Source organism: Artibeus jamaicensis, unplaced genomic scaffold (assembly GCF_021234435.1).
Source record: "Artibeus jamaicensis isolate MK-2021 breed Jamaican fruit bat unplaced genomic scaffold, CSHL_Jam_final contig_540, whole genome shotgun sequence".
Taxonomy (NCBI): Eukaryota; Metazoa; Chordata; class Mammalia; order Chiroptera; family Phyllostomidae; genus Artibeus; species Artibeus jamaicensis.
Window position 1 is genome coordinate 2,214,362 of NW_026521879.1, and position 17,579 is coordinate 2,231,940.

Genomic DNA, 17,579 nt, shown 5'->3' on the forward strand with positions numbered 1-17,579 from the left:
TAATCCAACAAACATTTAGGGGACTTCCCTGGCTCTTTAAGCCGCCTCTGTGTGAGGAGCTGGGTTACAACAATAAATAAGGCAAACTCCCTGCCATCAAGGCGCTCACAGTGTAGATACGGACAGAAACTAGGAAGTACAGCGTGACGTTCCCAGCTCTGAGGCAGCAGAAGGCGTGCGCTATACTTCTTTCGTTATCCTTCAATCAAGCAATTAAAAAATCTACCCGTGCGTACCATTTTAGAGTTGAAGTTCCTCTAAATGCTTTGCAGAGCAGGACAAGTTGATCGGAGTTTGGAGAAGGAGCAGGGACTAACTGGCCACCCAATCAGGGAGGGAGATTATTTGTGATTAACGGAGTCTGGAACGACTTCGGTGATTTGGAAAACGGAAAGAAAAAGAAAGGGACACTCAGTTTATCCAGGTTTCCCCACCACGTTCTGACTGAATCCACTAAGCATCGCAGAGAGGACAATAAAGTGAAAAACATTTCCAAGAGTGAACCCCAAACGTCAGTCTCTGGCTGTGAGGGACAATCTCTGGCCTCTTCCAATAAGATGAAGGAGCCTCAATGAAGAGACTTCGCGAAGATTCTAAACGCCAGCAGGTTCCATTCACTCCTGGACAGGAAAGCCCCTGGCAAGGGTCGTGGAGAGGGCTGTTGTCCTGGGAACCACTAAACAGAACCCTTAGCGTTAGCCGCACCCTTCCGGCCCCGGCGCGCGCTCCCCGGGCAACGCGCGCGCGACGCCCCGCCCCCGCCCCGCCTCTGGCCCCGCCCCTGGCCCCGCCCCTGTCGTGCCCAGCTGCGCGCACGGGCCCTTGCAGCGCGCACCCGCCACTCAGGCGCCGCTGCGCTCGAATCGTGGAGACCGCGGTCGCCGAAGCCAGCCAGCTAAGGGGACCGACGACTCCGGGCTGCCCGCTGACAGGCGCCTCGGCTAGTGGCTCCGGTTCCCACGACCACCACCGCGCGTCCTTTTCTCGATTAATATTCTCTCTCCCTCCCTCCCTCTCTCTCTGTCTCTCACCCACCCACCCACACAATCTGACATCAATCTATACATTGGAGGAGAAAGCATTTCCTTTGCTCCCTCGCCCTCTGCACCCCCAGAACTGAACAGTGGTGGGGACCCCTTGGACCGACTGGAAATGTTAATCCTGGCGCGCTTCCTCGCTTGCATTCAGCTCCTCTGTGTTTGCCGTCTGGGTGAGTGACGAAACCTCGGTGGGTTTGCCTCTCGGGATCATTCGGGACAGGGGTGGGAGACTTCAGAGCATTTAGGTACTTGCTGGCGCCCCCGCCATCTAGCAGGGAGGAAAAAGGGACAGTGAACTGGGACCCCGCGGGGTCCGCGGCGGCACATGGGTGTCAGCGGCATGGGAGAATGCGCTTCCTCCCCACGTCTCACCTCCACCACCTTCTGTCTGCCCGCGGGGATTCGCGCTCCCACGCGCAGAGGAGGGAGGTTGGGCAATCGCCCTCCCTGTCCCCACGGCTCCTCTCCTCTTTTACAAAGAGTGGAAAGAGCCTGTTCGGTACACACAAAAAGATAAATACAAATAGAAATACAACCAGAAATACAGCCGTGGGACCAGGGTGTGGGGCTCCATACACATCGCATTTTTCTAAGGTCTTGCTACCGATATTATCGGTTGAATGAAAAATACACGTGCATGGTGTTAATTACACACACATACACGTACATACACATACACATACATACACACAGCACCTGAAAGGAGGTAACGGGAACAAGCATCAACATGACTTTTCAGTGTTTTTTAGTACTTTTAATTTAGTCAGGTTCAAGTCTGGGCAGTTACTTTAAAAAAAGTTTCAATAAGAATTTCTGTCAACATTCTTCTACTGGTGCCAAAGTCAGAAGCTACAGGTTGATGTATTTATATTCATGGATTTATCTTTCAGCCACCACCTTTTAGGTTACACATTTAATACTGAAATTACAGTCAGAAATAGCCAGTTAAAATAGTTACCTGGGACACAGGTTCATGTTCTGGTCATTTTCCAGAGGAATTGTAAGATTGATTTTTGCATTTTATAAAGAAATATATTTTCCTTTAGGAAGTTTTGCTATTATGATGGAATATTATAGATTTGGTCGCATGCACTGAAAGTTAGCAAATGTACCTCCATTTATGAGTACACACACTCTTTTCAGTTAGAGGATAACAGTTTTTTAAAATTTTAGATTCTCTGTAATAAAGTAGATATTAACCTACATTTTATCCAATAGATGGTGCTGCAGTTGGCACAGTAACCTTTACAAAAAGAAATCATTTTTATATTCTAACTAATTAGAATTGTATTGCAAATATGGAGGTAATTGCGGATAGCCCCCAGATACATGGACATAATTTAAATTACAGAAGCTTTTTGGAAGTACTCAAGGGTGATGTGATGCACACAGTGACATTTAAGACTTGCAGAGGTTTCTGGTTCCTGTTTTCTCTAAAATCATACAGGTTTTGATTCTGGAGAAGTGAAGACATTCTTTAAAAGAGTTGTGGTCATCAGACACACACCTGTTGAATTTACATTTCCACTGTTGATCTGTTTTAACAACAAAACCAGATCTCCTTGGTACTTAGATTATTATTTAAAGTAAATCACTGTAGTTTGGAAATAAGTCAGGAAATATTGCTTTGTATGCCTTCTGAAACACATGCCCTGGGTATATTGCAAATTAAAAAAAAATTGAGGTATAATTTGCATGGCATACAATTCACCTTTTTTAAACTATACAATTCAGTAGTTTTTGGTGTTTTCACAAAACTGTGCAACCATCACCACTAATTACAGAACATTTTAATCACCCCCAAAATAAACTCCATTAACAATCATTCCTCATTCTCTTGACCCCAGCCCTGGCAACCATCAGTCTAGTTTTTTTCCTACAGATTTGCCTATCCTGAGAGGTTCATATAAATGCGGTCATACAACGTGTAGCCTTTGGTGTCTGGCTTTGCTCACTCAGCATAATGTTTGAAAGATTCATCCATGTCGTAGCCTGTATCAGCACTTCATTCCTTTTTGTGGCTGAATGATATTTCATTCCAACATGCCACATTTTGCAAATTCTCAATAAAGTATTACTTATAGCTTGTTTTTGGTTATTTAGATTTTAGTTTACTGGACATTAATGCTTTGATGATGTAAAATTTAACCGTAAAAGATTAAATTACTTGTTTAAGCATATCACAAATTTATGTGATGGTACTGAGTATATCAGAACTCAAATTTAAATTTTAAAAAAAGGTGGAAGCAAGGGAGGGTGGTGGGTTTGGAGGGGTTTGGAGGAGGGGTGGGGAGAAAATATGGACAACTGTAATTGAACAATAAAATAATTTAAATTAAAAAATAATAAAGGACTGACATAGGAAAAAATAACTCAAATTCTCTGGGGGTGGTTGTTTTGTTCTGTTCTTGTTTTTGTTTTTAAGACTGGCAGGTGACTACTTTTTTATCCATTCCCCATTTTTACCAAGTTGGCCTTTTATAGTGTCACCTACAGGCTGACATAGGAGCCTTGGCAACCTCAACTGGGATGAATGTCTTGATCTTAGGTAGCACATTTTGAAAAACTGAGACATGTTATCTAGAAGTGAAAAACCCAGCCTCTACTTCAATTTTCTTTCTCTCGACATCTGCTCTAGAATTCTCGGGTGTGTTCATTATTCCTCTTCAGTGTCATCAGAGTCAATGAGAAGCTCCAAGGTGTCCTGACTTAATATTATTTTTAAAAAATCACATGAGTAACAACATTTAATGCTATTCAGCTGAAGGACATTCTTAAGAGAGGCAGACATTAAAAATGACTAACTCCAAGATAATTCCTTAAGTGAATTTGGACCTTCTCTAAAATAATTGAGAGGTTTTCTACTAGGTGGAGAACTAATGAAATGACTGTATGACTCTAATTATTATTTAATCTTGACCCACTAAACAGGTAATGGGAAAAACTGCAGTGGCTTTCCAGTAAGAAGGCTTACCTGTGAGTCATAGAAGGGAGGTGGCCGTTTCAAGAGTTTTAAGGGATTTTTTTTTTTCAACTACTGAGAATTCAGGATCTTTGAATTGAGTTGTAGCCCTGCAAGGTACACAAAATTCAAATATTTTAATATTCTTGTTAAATATGTAATAAATCAGGTTTTGAACTTTTGTTATGTCTTATTGCTTTAAGGGCCACATTAACTACAAATTATCCCCAGTTCCTCTGCAAGAATTAATTGCTTAGTTTATTCTGATTATGGAATTGGTAGAACCAAGCATGTTGTGACTTCCAGCTTTGTCTATTTAAACTCCCAAAATAAAGTTTAACCAGAAATAGAAAATATTATGACCCCCCCCCAAATAACTAGTTTCCACTTAGAGAAGATTAATTACTTTTGTGTTGCAGATTAGCAAATTTTTTATTTCATCTCTCCATTTTGTGTAGACTGTGCTTGCTCCATTCAGGGACATTTCCCAGGATAAAGTGTTTCATTGGTGAATTTATTTTTGCTTTCATGTCTGCACTAGAGATTTGGGAATTTGCTTAAAATTTTATGTTGTGGGAATTTTGCTTCTGGCAAAAATTCATTCTGATTTCTTGGGAAGCATAAGCTGTGTTTTCCCATTTCTCTTAAGAGATTGGAGTTATGTCCAACCTGGTAACTTTGCTTGAGCACCATTTGCCAACTTTGGAGACTGTAGAATGGAAATGGAATCCCTCATTCAGGACCAGAGGACTTCAAAGGAAAGGCTGATTAAGAAGATGAGCTTGTGTTTTATTTCCATATACCATCCATACGGAGTTTGCTAGGTGCACGGCCAGTGCTGAAATGTATGCCTGTGTATTTTTTTCTCATTTCATTCTCCCCAAATCCCTTTGACGTAGATGTTTTCATTTTACATGTTTTACAGCAGAGGAAACTGAGGTGCAGAAAACTGAGGTACAGAGAAGTCAACTGACTTACCTAACAGCACACAGCCTGTCTCAGCCTATACGTCCCTTGTGACTTCCAAGCATCAGCCTTTTCTCCTTTCATTCCCAGGAGGTCACTTTCCTATTAGAATTTACTAGCTGGGTTCGTATGTTGCTTTCTGCGGATCTCCATTCATGACTTTTCTACACACTCCCATATGGCAAAAATCCGGCAGTTTCTTCCAACGACCCAACCTCCACTGGTTTTTACAGCCAGAGGTAACTGGGATCTGACTTCCCAGTGCTGGAACCTGGTGCTGTGTGGCCTGGGGCTGGGATTGCTTGCCCCGAAGGTACCCCTCCTGCCCTGCTGCTGCCTCTCCGTCCATCTCTGCCACTCTGCCCCTTCCACCTGTTTGGATGAATGTGTCTTCTTTAAATCCTTGGTTGTTGGACTTTCATACAACTCAATTTTGTGACAGTTCTGGCAATATTAGTTTTGAAATCTGGTTGTAATTTTTTCTATGATTGTTGAGTGAGGAGGCAAAGCATGTCTACCTATGCTTTCATCTTGACTGGAAGTCTAAATCTCACTTTTAAGATGCTTTGTTTAGAACTAGTTGAGAATAAATATCTTGCCCAAATATCTGCCCAAATGTGTTAAATACCTTACCTTTCAATTGTCTTTAACTTTTATTTTTTTACTAGAAGGAATGCTTAGCAGCAACTTCAGGTTACAAAAGAAAACCAGTTTTTGTCTGTGTTTGTAATTGTTCAGAGACATATATGATATACTGTATTAAAGGGAAATTTTATAATATTGCACAGTCCTAAAACTCTTCAATTTTAGAACTGTTCTGTCCAATATCATAGCCACTAACCCTATGTGGCTATTTAAGTTTACATTTATTAAAATAAATTAATTCACTTCCTCAGTCACATTTTAGGCTGGTGGCTTCTGCATGGGACAGCCCAGATAGAGAAAATTTCTATCACTGCACAAAGTCTCTTGGATAGCACTGTTTTAGAGTCAAAAAGGCTGCTAAAGTATTACTGGTACTTAAAAAAAACTTCACCCAAGGGTATATTTATTGATTTTAGAAAGAGAGAAGAAAGGAGAGGGAAAAAACATCAATGTGAGAAACATCAATTAGTTAGTTGCCTCCCACACGCACCCTGAACAGGATCTAACCCACAGTCTAGGTATGTGCCCTGACCAGGAATCCAACCTGCAACTTTGTGTGTGTGTGTGTGTGTGTGTACAGGATGATGCTCCAACTAACTGAGCCATCTGACCAGGGCACTATTACTTATTAATAGTACTGATTGATAGAATGGATAAAAAGTAGTCAACTCCACTAGAAAAACTTCTAAAGCCATTAAAATTATTTGAAGTGTTGATGTATGTGGGTTACTATCCATGTGTATTGTGCCAGCCGTACAAAAATCATAGAGACATTCTAGCTGCCTTAGGTAAAGCATTAATAGATGAAGACAGTTCAGTGGCCACTTTGTGGCCTTTATGGACTGGTGTCGAAAGGGACAGATTAGCCCTTAGTTCAGCAGTGAGTGCTCTGTTCTCACAGCACATTATCAATGGTTTGTTTTAGCATTATTGTATCATTTGTGTGTCTATCATCCTCACTAGTCTAGCTCCTTTAGGGCAAAAACTATATTGCATTCCTCCTTGGACTTAGTATTCTTGGTCTTACCACCTATAGAAGATGCTTAGTAAATATTTAATTTGATGGTCATAGAGAAAAAGAACCATGAAGGTTCTTAGACAGTAGTAGCTTTTGCTGTTGAAATGGGCCAATTTCATCTGACCTTTCCTTGATTTGATTCTTATCCCAATTGGAGAATTAAGCCACCATTCTCCTTGAGCTACGATCTTTAATGCCACTTCTAGAACCCAGAAAGGTGCATAAGCATTTCCTAGATCCAGATATTATCTGTGTCTTAAAAATAGAGCCCCCCTGATAGACACTGCATGTGTAGTTGCAGCAGCAATTTTGAGTGAAGACTAAGTGCTGGATGAGTTGGCACCACTGAAGCTAGGATATGCCCCAGGCGGCAGGGCATCAAGTCACCGTCTGTGCAGGTGCAAGTGTGTGTACACATATTTACACATTGGGGAAGAGAGGGCAGTAAAGGTGAGGGGTGGTCAGTAATGAAAACTTAAGTGTATTGAGCCCTTGAAGACTGTGTTTTAGTGAGTCAAAAGCCATCATACAAGATTAAGTCTCCTCCAGTCAAGGCAGTGGCCTAAGGCGGTTCTGAAAACCAGGTGAGTGGCAGCGAGTACAGTTACACGGCATGGATACGCATGCTTTTGGAATTTGTCTCTAGTTTTATCATCAATCCCAGAGATGATATGCTGTATCTAGTTTAGCCCTGCACATAGCAGATGTTCAGTAAATATTTGCATTGAATTGAATTAAAATGGAACAGGATATGAGATGAGTTGGAAATCCTCACAAGTGTTAAAAACAGAAAAAAAAAGTTCTCATAGGATCTTTGCTTTAGATTTCTCTTCCTCCTCTTCCCTTTTTTGCAGGGGGTAGCTATTTCTCTTTACCCTCACTCTAAGCATGAATTTAAGATAAAAACCCTCAATATTGCTCAATATCTTGATAAAAGAGTTTGATAGGGAGGATATTGATGCTATTTGGTAGCATTATTTAAAAATATTTTACTGTGGCATAATTTGGGGAGTTTTGTGGTTAATGTAATTTTAAAAAGATAGGTTAACATTCCTTTTTGCCTAAAAATTCTAGTGTGTTAAAATAAATGGGCACATTGTGTTTTTTTCATATTTGTACACAGATATTGAAGTAAATGAAATTAAGATCCTGTTTAATGTGAACTTTCTGATCTCAGTCAATAAACATGAATCTATTTATGTACAAGCATTGACAAGAGGTAAATTTTTAGAGGTTTCCTTCGAAATATACTCTATATATTTAGAAAGAATAATTTACTAATTAGTAGGAAAAAGGGATTTTCTGTTAAAATATTCATAACAATGAGTACAGTTTCTCTTCAACTCTTGTAAAATCAGTCTATCATCTTTTCTCTGATCCCCATGACAGCATTTACTTATAATTTTTCTGTTCTTTCACTGTCACTGACCAGAATGCTTATTTCTTGAATCCTAACACTCTAACATATTTACCTAAAGATGGGGATTGATACCAGGCCTTTTCTCTGAACTGATCATTTCAGAGCCTTGAGTAGGAAAAAATAAACTGTTGCTATTTAAGATGACCTGTTTTAGAAGAGATGATGGTCACCACCAGAGTCCTGATTGTATATGCTTAGAATAACAAAATGCTGACCTGATGTAAGGGACATTCTAGATTTTTCTCAGTGGTTTTAAATTATGTCATCATCAGATTAAAAATTATTTCTGTAATGATGCTTTTACCCTCATGCATTCTGACAGATTTTCTTAAATGAGATACCTAAGGGTAGTGTCTTGCCTGGTACACAGAGTTGTGCAGAATCTTGGTCTGTCCACAGGAGCCTGTTACACATATGATATCATTGTCACATTTGTGTCACTGCAAAAAAGGTTGACAACTACTTATCTAGGCCAGTGGCCCTCAGTCCTCAGTGTACTTTGTAATTGCCTAGTGTTATGGACTTAATGTTTGTGTCCCCTCCCAACAGTGCTATGTCGAATTCCTATTCCCCAATGTGATGGAGTTCAGAGGTGGGGCATTTGGGAGGTGATTAAGTTTAGAGGAGGTCATGAGGGTGGCTCCACTGGTCCTCATGATAGGATCCGTGTCCCTATAAGAAGAGAAAAGGAGACCAGAGCTCTCTTTCTCTCTACCACATGAGGAGGATGTAGTGAGAAGGCAGCTGTCTGTAAACCGGGAAGAGAGGCCTCTCCAGCCCCATCCAGAACCAAATATGCCATCCCCTTGATCTTGGATTTCTTATTCTCCAGAACTGTGAGAAATAAATGTCTGTAGGCTATGGTATTTTGTTATAGAAGTCTGAGCTGACTGATACACCTTTGGAAGTTTTAAAACAGAAAACATACTAATGTCTGTGCACCACCCTAGATCAAATTCATGTGTGGGTCCAGGGCCCAGACATGGAGATTTTCTTAAAATTCCCCAGGTGGTTACAGAATAAAACCAGGGTTTAAAACCATGAATCTAGGTCAACTTTGTGATACTCCTAATCTTAGTTTATTTTCCTTAAGCAGAGATATTGGCAGGTTTCATGCTATCCTAAAACAAAGCTAGTGCCACAGAACAAAGGGTCTGGAAAACTTCCCATCCCTGTCTCCTCTTCTTAAGGGAGTTTCAGTGTCAGAGTAACCCTAGAAGGAGGAATATGGACTATTGTGGCTGACCTCATAGGCTTTGCAATTTAGAGGAACTTCAGGAGGCCAGACAGTCTTGGAGTTGGTTCAGAGATTCAAGGCTACCAGCATGTGGGTGGATGACTGCACCGGCCTCTGAGATGGGATTCCCAAGTGCATTTCTCAGGAGACAGGCACTTAATATCTGTAGTTTTGTCAATGACATGCATTCTTGTAATGTCTCTTTTTAAAAATAAATTACTTTATTGTTGTTCAATTGCAGCTGTCTGCATTTTCTCCCCACCACTTCCCCCCACCCCAGCCAAACCCACCTCCCTCCCTTGCTTCCACCCTCCCTTGGTTTTGTCCCTGTGTCCTTCATAGTAGTCCCTGAAAACCCTCTTTTTAATTTTCTTCTTCCATGTATAAGTTGTTAGAATTGGAGTTATTGTTTTCTGTTATGTAATACATATAAGATATAACTATATTTTTATTTCAGCAATTAATTTGTGTGTATTTCTTAAAATAACATTTTCATATTCATCAGGTCTAGGCTATTTGTTTTTATTATATCTGAAAAGCACTAATAGCTTCATTTAAAAGTTAATGGAGGACTTTTTCAGATGGTCCAAATAACTATTTTAATATTCTAAATCGTTAATGGTGAGGACACAAGCACAGATCAATTCAGTTAGTCTTTATTGAGCATCTTTGTTATCACAAATATCCTCCTATAGAGAATATTTATCTAGTGGTTTGCTAAGCCTTTGCAAGAGAGAAAGATCCATGCATAAACAACTCTCAAACATAGCAGAATTTGCAGAATATGAAAGTGTGAGTTGTGTGGGAGTGTAAGCTAAATTCACCCACCTCTGGGAAGTGTCTTAGCAGGAGACAGGGTTGGATGTAGACTCTGAGGTGTGGGCAGGTAGGACTTCAGGGGATACTGTTGGGGGAAAGGACATTAGTTGCAAAAAGGATGATGTACACAGAAGCACTGAATGGGAAAGACAGTGTAGTGTTTAGAGGAAGGAAAAAAACTTAAGGGGTGTGTCTTAGTGGAAAAATGTCAAACACAATAACAGGTAGGATTTCCAATGGCTAATTAAAGAGTTTGGAGTTTAGAATTTGTCCAGTATATAATTGAAAGGTTTTGAGTAGTGCAATGACTTGAGCAGATCTCCGTATTTTAGAACAATAACTCAAGTATAAGTGTATAGGGTAGATTGAAGCAGAGTGATGCTGGGAATAAGGAACATCAGTTAAAAGTCTGTTACACTGTGGCAGTCAGAGTGGAAATTTGATTGATCATTTGTAGGTATAATAATGCCATCTGTTTTGTATAATATTTTAATGTTTAACAAGTACTCAAATACAGTGCCTCATTTGATATAAGTATAATTGGTATAATTGCTACAACTTGGAGCCATCTGGACAGAGTCATTGGTGGTCCTCAGGCAGTGTCTTCCCTGTGGAGGTGAAGTGTGGCAAGGACCACACAGTGTCAGAAATATCGAGGAAGGAAAAGTGGAGGAACCAAATACATACAATAGTACAGAAGACAATAACTAGAAGGGAAGAAAATAATAGAAAAAAAACAAAGGATAGTACCTTAAAGACTGCTTACTTAATGAGTGGTGGAACTTCAAATTTGTTTCCACATGATGTTGGAATTGAAACGGAACATTTCCTCTGAACTGATTAACTTGGTGCCTTGAGAAATAACAAGAAGAAATACTACTGCTTAAAAGGATCTATTTTTATTTACTTTAGGAGAGATCCTAGTCACAACTTAACATTTAAAAAAGCTCCCCCAGCCCCAAGAATGGGAAGGATTGAGTACAGCCATAATGTCAGTCTAATTTTATCAAGTTTTATCAAAACGATTTACTTTATCACCTTTAAATTATTTTAATTTTCCTTTTTAGAATAAGCACAGGTATCAGTGCAACATTTCAGTCAGCTGTATGCCAGTAATTAGGCTTCCTTACTATCCATGATTTCCAGTTGCTTGAAGGTTGTCGTGTTCATGTGGCATAACCTGGTATCTTTGTAATTGTTTGCAACTTGTGTTTTGCATTAAAATGGTGTAATGGAAAATAAGTCATAGAGGAGACTTCCAAAAATTTGTTTTAAATTGATTTTAGCAATTGCTCCTTCTAATTCATGAACAATGTGATAGGATTTTCTCTACTGTTTGTCATACTACACATTAAGGATATTTGAAATGGTAAATTAATCAATTATTAAGTTTAGAAAAGGGATAAAGTAGCAGCTGCCAAGAATAGAAATGAAAGTTTATTTTTCCTTGTGCAATGAAGAAATGTAGCTGTATTGCAAGTTGTATGCAAGAATTTTGTATTTAAGATGTATGACTGAATAGATTCTTCATGAGTGATATTTGGTTATGATGTTTACCTTAATGTCTTTCAGAGCAGAGAAATGACATATAATATGCACATATATTTATATAAGTATTTTATATGTAACTATACATGTGGTATATACACAGAATAAATAAGGATATATGTTTTCTGCTTCTCAAAATTGATATTGTCTTATTTCAAACATTAAAAGATTACATCCTTGAGAAAAAGTTGTTAAGATTAATGGTAGGAATTATCCTGGACATTTCAAGCCTGTCTTTTCCCAGCCCCCAACATAAATAAAGGAGATGAAGAAGGTCTGCTTTTGCCTGTGACCTGAATACAGTTCTGTCCCTCTTTAAAGGGGTTGATTCCAGTCGAGATCAGTGGAACTCTTTTTACCAGATCTTCATTGGACAGCTACTGCTTGCTCAACGCTGCACTGGGCTTTAATAGTTCTTCCCTTTAGGAGTTAATTTTGTTACAGACATAAAATGAACCCTGGTGGGAGCATACCTGAATAGAGAATAATAAAATAAAAGTTAGATTATATGAGTCAGATTTTAAGTGTATGGAAAGTCATAAAAAGGAGAAACAATAAAGATGTGAGTGAATTCATTTTAAAAATATCTCTGTGAGCATCTGAGCAGCACTTTTGCCTTTTGAACATGGGGTGTTTACTGCTTCATTTAATAATTTAAGCCTCTTTTGTGCCTCCTCCCTTACTTTTGCTTTGTACAGAAATAAGAAGATAAGTGTATATTACTTATTTCAGATTACTCGCCCAAAGGGAAGCTTGACTACAGAAATTGGTTGAGCTTTGCATCTCTAGTCAAAATAATAGTGTAAGTAGCAAAGTATATAAGGGAAATATATTAAAACACTCATCTTGTATATTCTGTTCAAAACCTGTTGCTAAGAAAATGTTACATAATTTCCACAGTTATGTCTGTCCCAATTCAAAGCTGAATTGTCGGTGGTTGCAGATGCCATTTTGTGACAAAGGTAAACTCTTGGTGCTAAAATCTTAAAGAATGAGTTGATATGCATGTGATTCTTAGCTAAAAGTCTATCAAAATGGGGCAAGAATTTTGGACATAGATTTCAGTGCTGTCTGAAAAATTGATTCCCAGAAAGAAGCACAGAGGATGAAATTACTTTTAATTAGCCCAGAATGGCTAGTACATGTTGCCTTTAAATCCTTTAATATATGGCACAATCCAGGTGTACCCCATAATGCTTTTCTCCTGCCTAATCTTTCATTATATTTTAGCTAGTTATTATTCCTGGCAGAAGAAATCAAGAAAACAAAAAATGCTTCTATGTTCCTCAGTAATTTATTCAAGATTTTATAATAATCTTTCCACCCCCCAAATGATAAAACACCTTCCATAAACAAACAAACACACAAGCAAATAAACAACAAGAGAATATTCCAGTTCCCTGTTTGGTGGGAGCTTTTCACAGTGGCTCCTCTTCTTCCTCCACATTTTTGAGTAAGAATCCTACAGCATTTGTCATTTTGAAAAAATAAAAACAACTGTTTGGTTTTTGCACATATGATGAAGCAAATGAAGATAATATTTAGCCAAATAATCTTTCTGGGAGTGATAAGGGTATATAAACCCTTTTACCCCAAGACAGGTTGGGTCTAACTGCGGGCAGAGAACATGTACCCCTTCTTGCACAGTGAGTTTGCCCTTATGAATATATGAGGAATGCTGGCTTTTTAAATGTAAGGCTTTGAGACTGTAGTACACAGTCTTCTGGAGATTGTTTGGGTGATTCATTACTGGAGAAGACTCTTTAAAAGTAGGTCATCGAGAAAAGACTGATACAGACTTTTATGTAAAAGTAATTATGTTTGTTTGTTGCATTCTTCTATAGTTCAATATGCCAGAATAACTATGCAGTTTCAGTGAGATAATGTGTTCACATTTATTCCAATTAAGATCCATACATGGTAGTCATTAATAATGAGGCTTTTTTGCATATTATATATCTTACTGCTCAGCCATCTATAAATCCCAAATACATATATGTTAGTTGCTCAAAGCACAGCTGGAAAGTTCCACTGCACTAAATGTCACATGCATAAATACAGACATACACACCCACGCAGGGCCAGGAAAACAGCAGCACATGCATCCTCTACTAACACAGAAAATCCCACTAACCTGGGAAACCCACCTGTTTTCTTGCCATAATGTAAAAAGTTCAATAAGCATGCTATAATCATTATTGGCAACATAAATTATTGCCAATATTAAATATGGGGCCAATATTAAAAATCTTTTTTCAAGTTTGTAGCAACAGATATTGGTATGCTGTCAAGAACTTGCATCTTATGTGAAGGACTTTCCTTTTACATAGTGTGTTTCTATAATCTTCAGAAAGAAATTTTTTAGCCACTAACTTCAGTAATGAAACACAACAGAGGAATAAGGTCTTCATCCGTGGAAACTCTTGAGAAAATATTAGATGGGATTTTGTGTTGTTCCTACTCATTATTGGGAAGGACCCATATGGTCATGGAACTCTTGATGTTGTATGAATACTCTTCCCAGGGCATTTAAGTTTCTTCAACCTGAACTCAGGCTACCTGTCCAACATGACCTGACCCTCCACACCTGTGCCCCTTCACTTTGGCTCAAGCTTTTTTTTCCTTTGGTGGCCTATGGCTCCTTACATTCTTGGTTATCTTTCACATCCATTGTGAAACTTTCTTTCACGCATCACTTTTCCATGATGCAGAGAGGGAGACATCACTTACATTACATTTCTGTTGTATCCATAACTCTCCCTGTCCCTTGAATGAGCCCTGTCTCAAGAGATACAAGCACTGGGCTGTAAAGACCCTTGGCCTATGTAGTAGGTGCTTAGTAAATACTTATGACATTAAATCAAGGAGTGAAATTCCTTCAAAAGCAGTCACCTTAAAAACAATAAGTACAAAAGGATCTATCTAGTCAAATGTTAAGTGTTGCCACCATCTCCTCTCATTCAGCACACTCCCTAGCGGAGCCGGAAACTTGGGATCGCATTCCCAGCACTCAGAATTAGAATTCGGTTCACCGTCAAAGTTACTCAATCCCTCTTATTTTAAAAAAGTGAACTAAAAGTAGGTCAATCAAATCACATTCTCATTTTAACAGGCCCAAGAGTCTATATAGGTTTTGAGCTGAATTGGCATACTATCATGGACTGCTTTCTAAGGGCTTTTCCTCTTGGCATTCAGACTTTTAAGAAAGAAAATTAAGTGATTGGAATAGGGTACAATAGTGAATGCAGAAGAAGGGAAGAAAGATGACTGTGGCCAGAAACAGGAGAGAAAGAGGACTATAAGTTTCTTTATTCTAAGAAGCGGTGGGAGAGTCTACTTGTTGGCCTGCACAGCGGATGCACCGTTTCTGTGGCTAAGTTTTCCCGATGTTTCCTGTCAAGCCAGGGTTTTAATGAAACAAAAAGATACCGGATCCCTGTCGCTAACACCTCCTCATCCCTTCAATGCCAGCCAAGAGCACAAGAGCATTTCTCTCAGTTCTTTTATTATTTTTTTCTTTTTCTTTCTTTCTTTTTTTTTTTAAACCAAGAACAAGATCTGAGATACATAAGATCCTGTTTGATTCAAATGTGGAGAAAGCACTGTAGATTTTATAGCCACTGGTTACCTGTGCTGTCAATAGCTGTATTGTCTGTATTTTACCATGTATCCAGTGCTTTAAAAATTTTGAGCACAGTAAGTTTTAGATTTTTAAAGATAAAGCTAATTTCCTTGGAAAAGAGAGCCAGTATTCCTCATACTTCAATGTTTCAAAAAATGAGAGAATAGGTTTATGTTGTGCCCTGTTTGGGGGACTATGAACGACATTCTAAAACCAACTTTTGTAACCAAAAAAATTAGAGTTTCTTCTCTTCGGGGTACTGATCTGGTTTACAGTGTAGCTGGTAGACCCACAATATGACATGTAAAAAATGAAGAGGTAAAAAAGTAGACTGCTAAAAACAAAAGTCTCTCAAGATGGGACAAATGTTTAGTGAAATGTTATAGAAGTCAGTGCTCTGTCCAATAAAAATAGTTTAAATTTTACTGACACTAACAAGCGAACAAAAATTATTTGCAGACCTCTGTAACTTCCACATTTGGTGAACAATAGTGATAAGAAAACTGAATTCAGGAAACTTGTTCTGGTTAGAATAGGATAAAGGACCCACTAAAAGACATAATCACTCGTATTGAATAAAAGTCATTATTTTTAACTGTCAACTATACTGATATTTAAAATAGATGATTTAAGAAATTATTTTGAAATGTTTGCTTTAGTATATCCAGAACAAAAAATATAAGCATTATAATTTAAAGAATGCAAAACTAAGAGAATACAGAACATGAGAAATATCATTATAATACTCAGATTTTTAATGAAAATACACTGCAAAGGAGAGTACTTATTGAAATAAATAGTAACGCTTGATAGAATACTAGATTATTAAAAAGCTAAAGAGCTATTTTGTATGATAGCTAGAAGCAGCAGTATTTAAACTAATCACCAGTTGGAAAATAGCTATAAAGCAGTGATTAAGTATTCTATGAAACTTACTTTGAGAAAATCAGGTTTTAAAATAATTATATAGGGAATGAATTAGATTATCAAAGTTTTAAAGTTATGAGCACAGCAAATAATTGGCTGAATTAAACAGTAATTTTTAAGAGATGCAGTATTTTCATCCTGCTGTTTAAAGAGGCTTTGATTGTTTCAGTTAATTTTAAATGAGGCCTGAGTTAAACAGTCAGTATAAGAAGCCTCATGATATTCAGCCATTCTGGTTACAGTCCTTTGGAGCTGATATTAATCATAAAGTTGTGTGTAGCCTGTTTTCAGAGAAGCTTACTATGACTTCAGAAGTTTTTGAAAAGAGATTTTTCTTTAAAGCAGAAGGAGCAAAATAATATGGAAAATGCAGGTAAGAGTTCTGGGATTGACTTTGGAGGGAGCTCCTCCCATCCTGAAGCAGGCTCTGTGTGAATGCTTACAGCTAAAGCATTTTAGCAGAATTTTATTCTTGCATTATATCCGTTCATAATTAAAGTGGTGTTTTCTTTCAAGTTATCAGCTTAACACATGATAATACAAATTAGTCAGTAAATGTAGTTGAGATCATGGGTGTTTCTTATGATGCCGTGAGCTCTACCATAATCCTCTCAACTTCTACCCCATTTGTCTCCTTCCACTTTCAGGCAAACTTTTGGGAAGTGTCCTATATGCATCATCTGCATTTGCTCTCCTTCTGTTTGCTTCTGAACCCTCTCTAAACAGGATTCTGTTTCCACCACTCCAGACAGCTGTCCTCCTCAATTTCACCAGTGCCCTCGAGATTGCTACCTCTCGTAGACAATGTCCTTGGTGCACATTTTATTGACCTGCAAGCAGCTTTTGACAATTATCACTGTATTTTTGTAGAGGCTTTGTTCACATGACTTTCAGAACACCTCATTTGCCTGGCTTTTCTGACTGTCGCATCAACCACCTACTTTACTATCTGCCTCAATCACTTTTGCCAGTTCTTTCTTATCTCCCAACTTCTAACACTGGAGAACCCAAGACCCATTCTTTGGGCCACTTCTCTTTTCTGTCTACACTATTTGCATGGTTCTCTCATCCCTATATTCTCTACACGGGTAACTCCTAAATTTTTATCTCTAGGCTAGATTCTTACCTGAACTCCAGAGCTATATATGCAACTCCCTACTTACGTATTTAATATACCTCAAACTTGAGGTGTCTTCCTCCAACCCCATACCTAACTTCCATTGTCTGATTTGTCTCAGTAAATCACTCTTTCTATTGCTCAGGCCAAAGTTCTTGAGGTCATTTTCTCTCACACAACTTACATTTACTCTACCAGCAAGCTTCTCCTAAATTGGTTTTTTCTTACAATCTGCAACCACTGTTACCCTCTGTCCAA

At 38.5% G+C, this 17,579-nt stretch overlaps 1 protein-coding gene across 3 annotated transcripts in view; it reads left to right on the top strand.

Annotated features, from left to right (window-relative positions):
- Positions 1-845: 845 nt before the first annotated feature.
- The window catches only part of PTPRZ1 (protein tyrosine phosphatase receptor type Z1), a 187,676-nt gene continuing 170,942 nt past the window's right edge, over positions 846-17,579 (top strand). For all 3 annotated transcript variants that reach the window (XM_053669973.1, XM_053669974.1, XM_053669975.1), the window contains exon 1: positions 846-1,210. In XM_053669973.1, the coding sequence (XP_053525948.1) occupies positions 1,153-1,210 (58 nt within the window). In that variant the 5' untranslated portion in view covers positions 846-1,152. The remainder of the gene's footprint in view (positions 1,211-17,579) is intronic.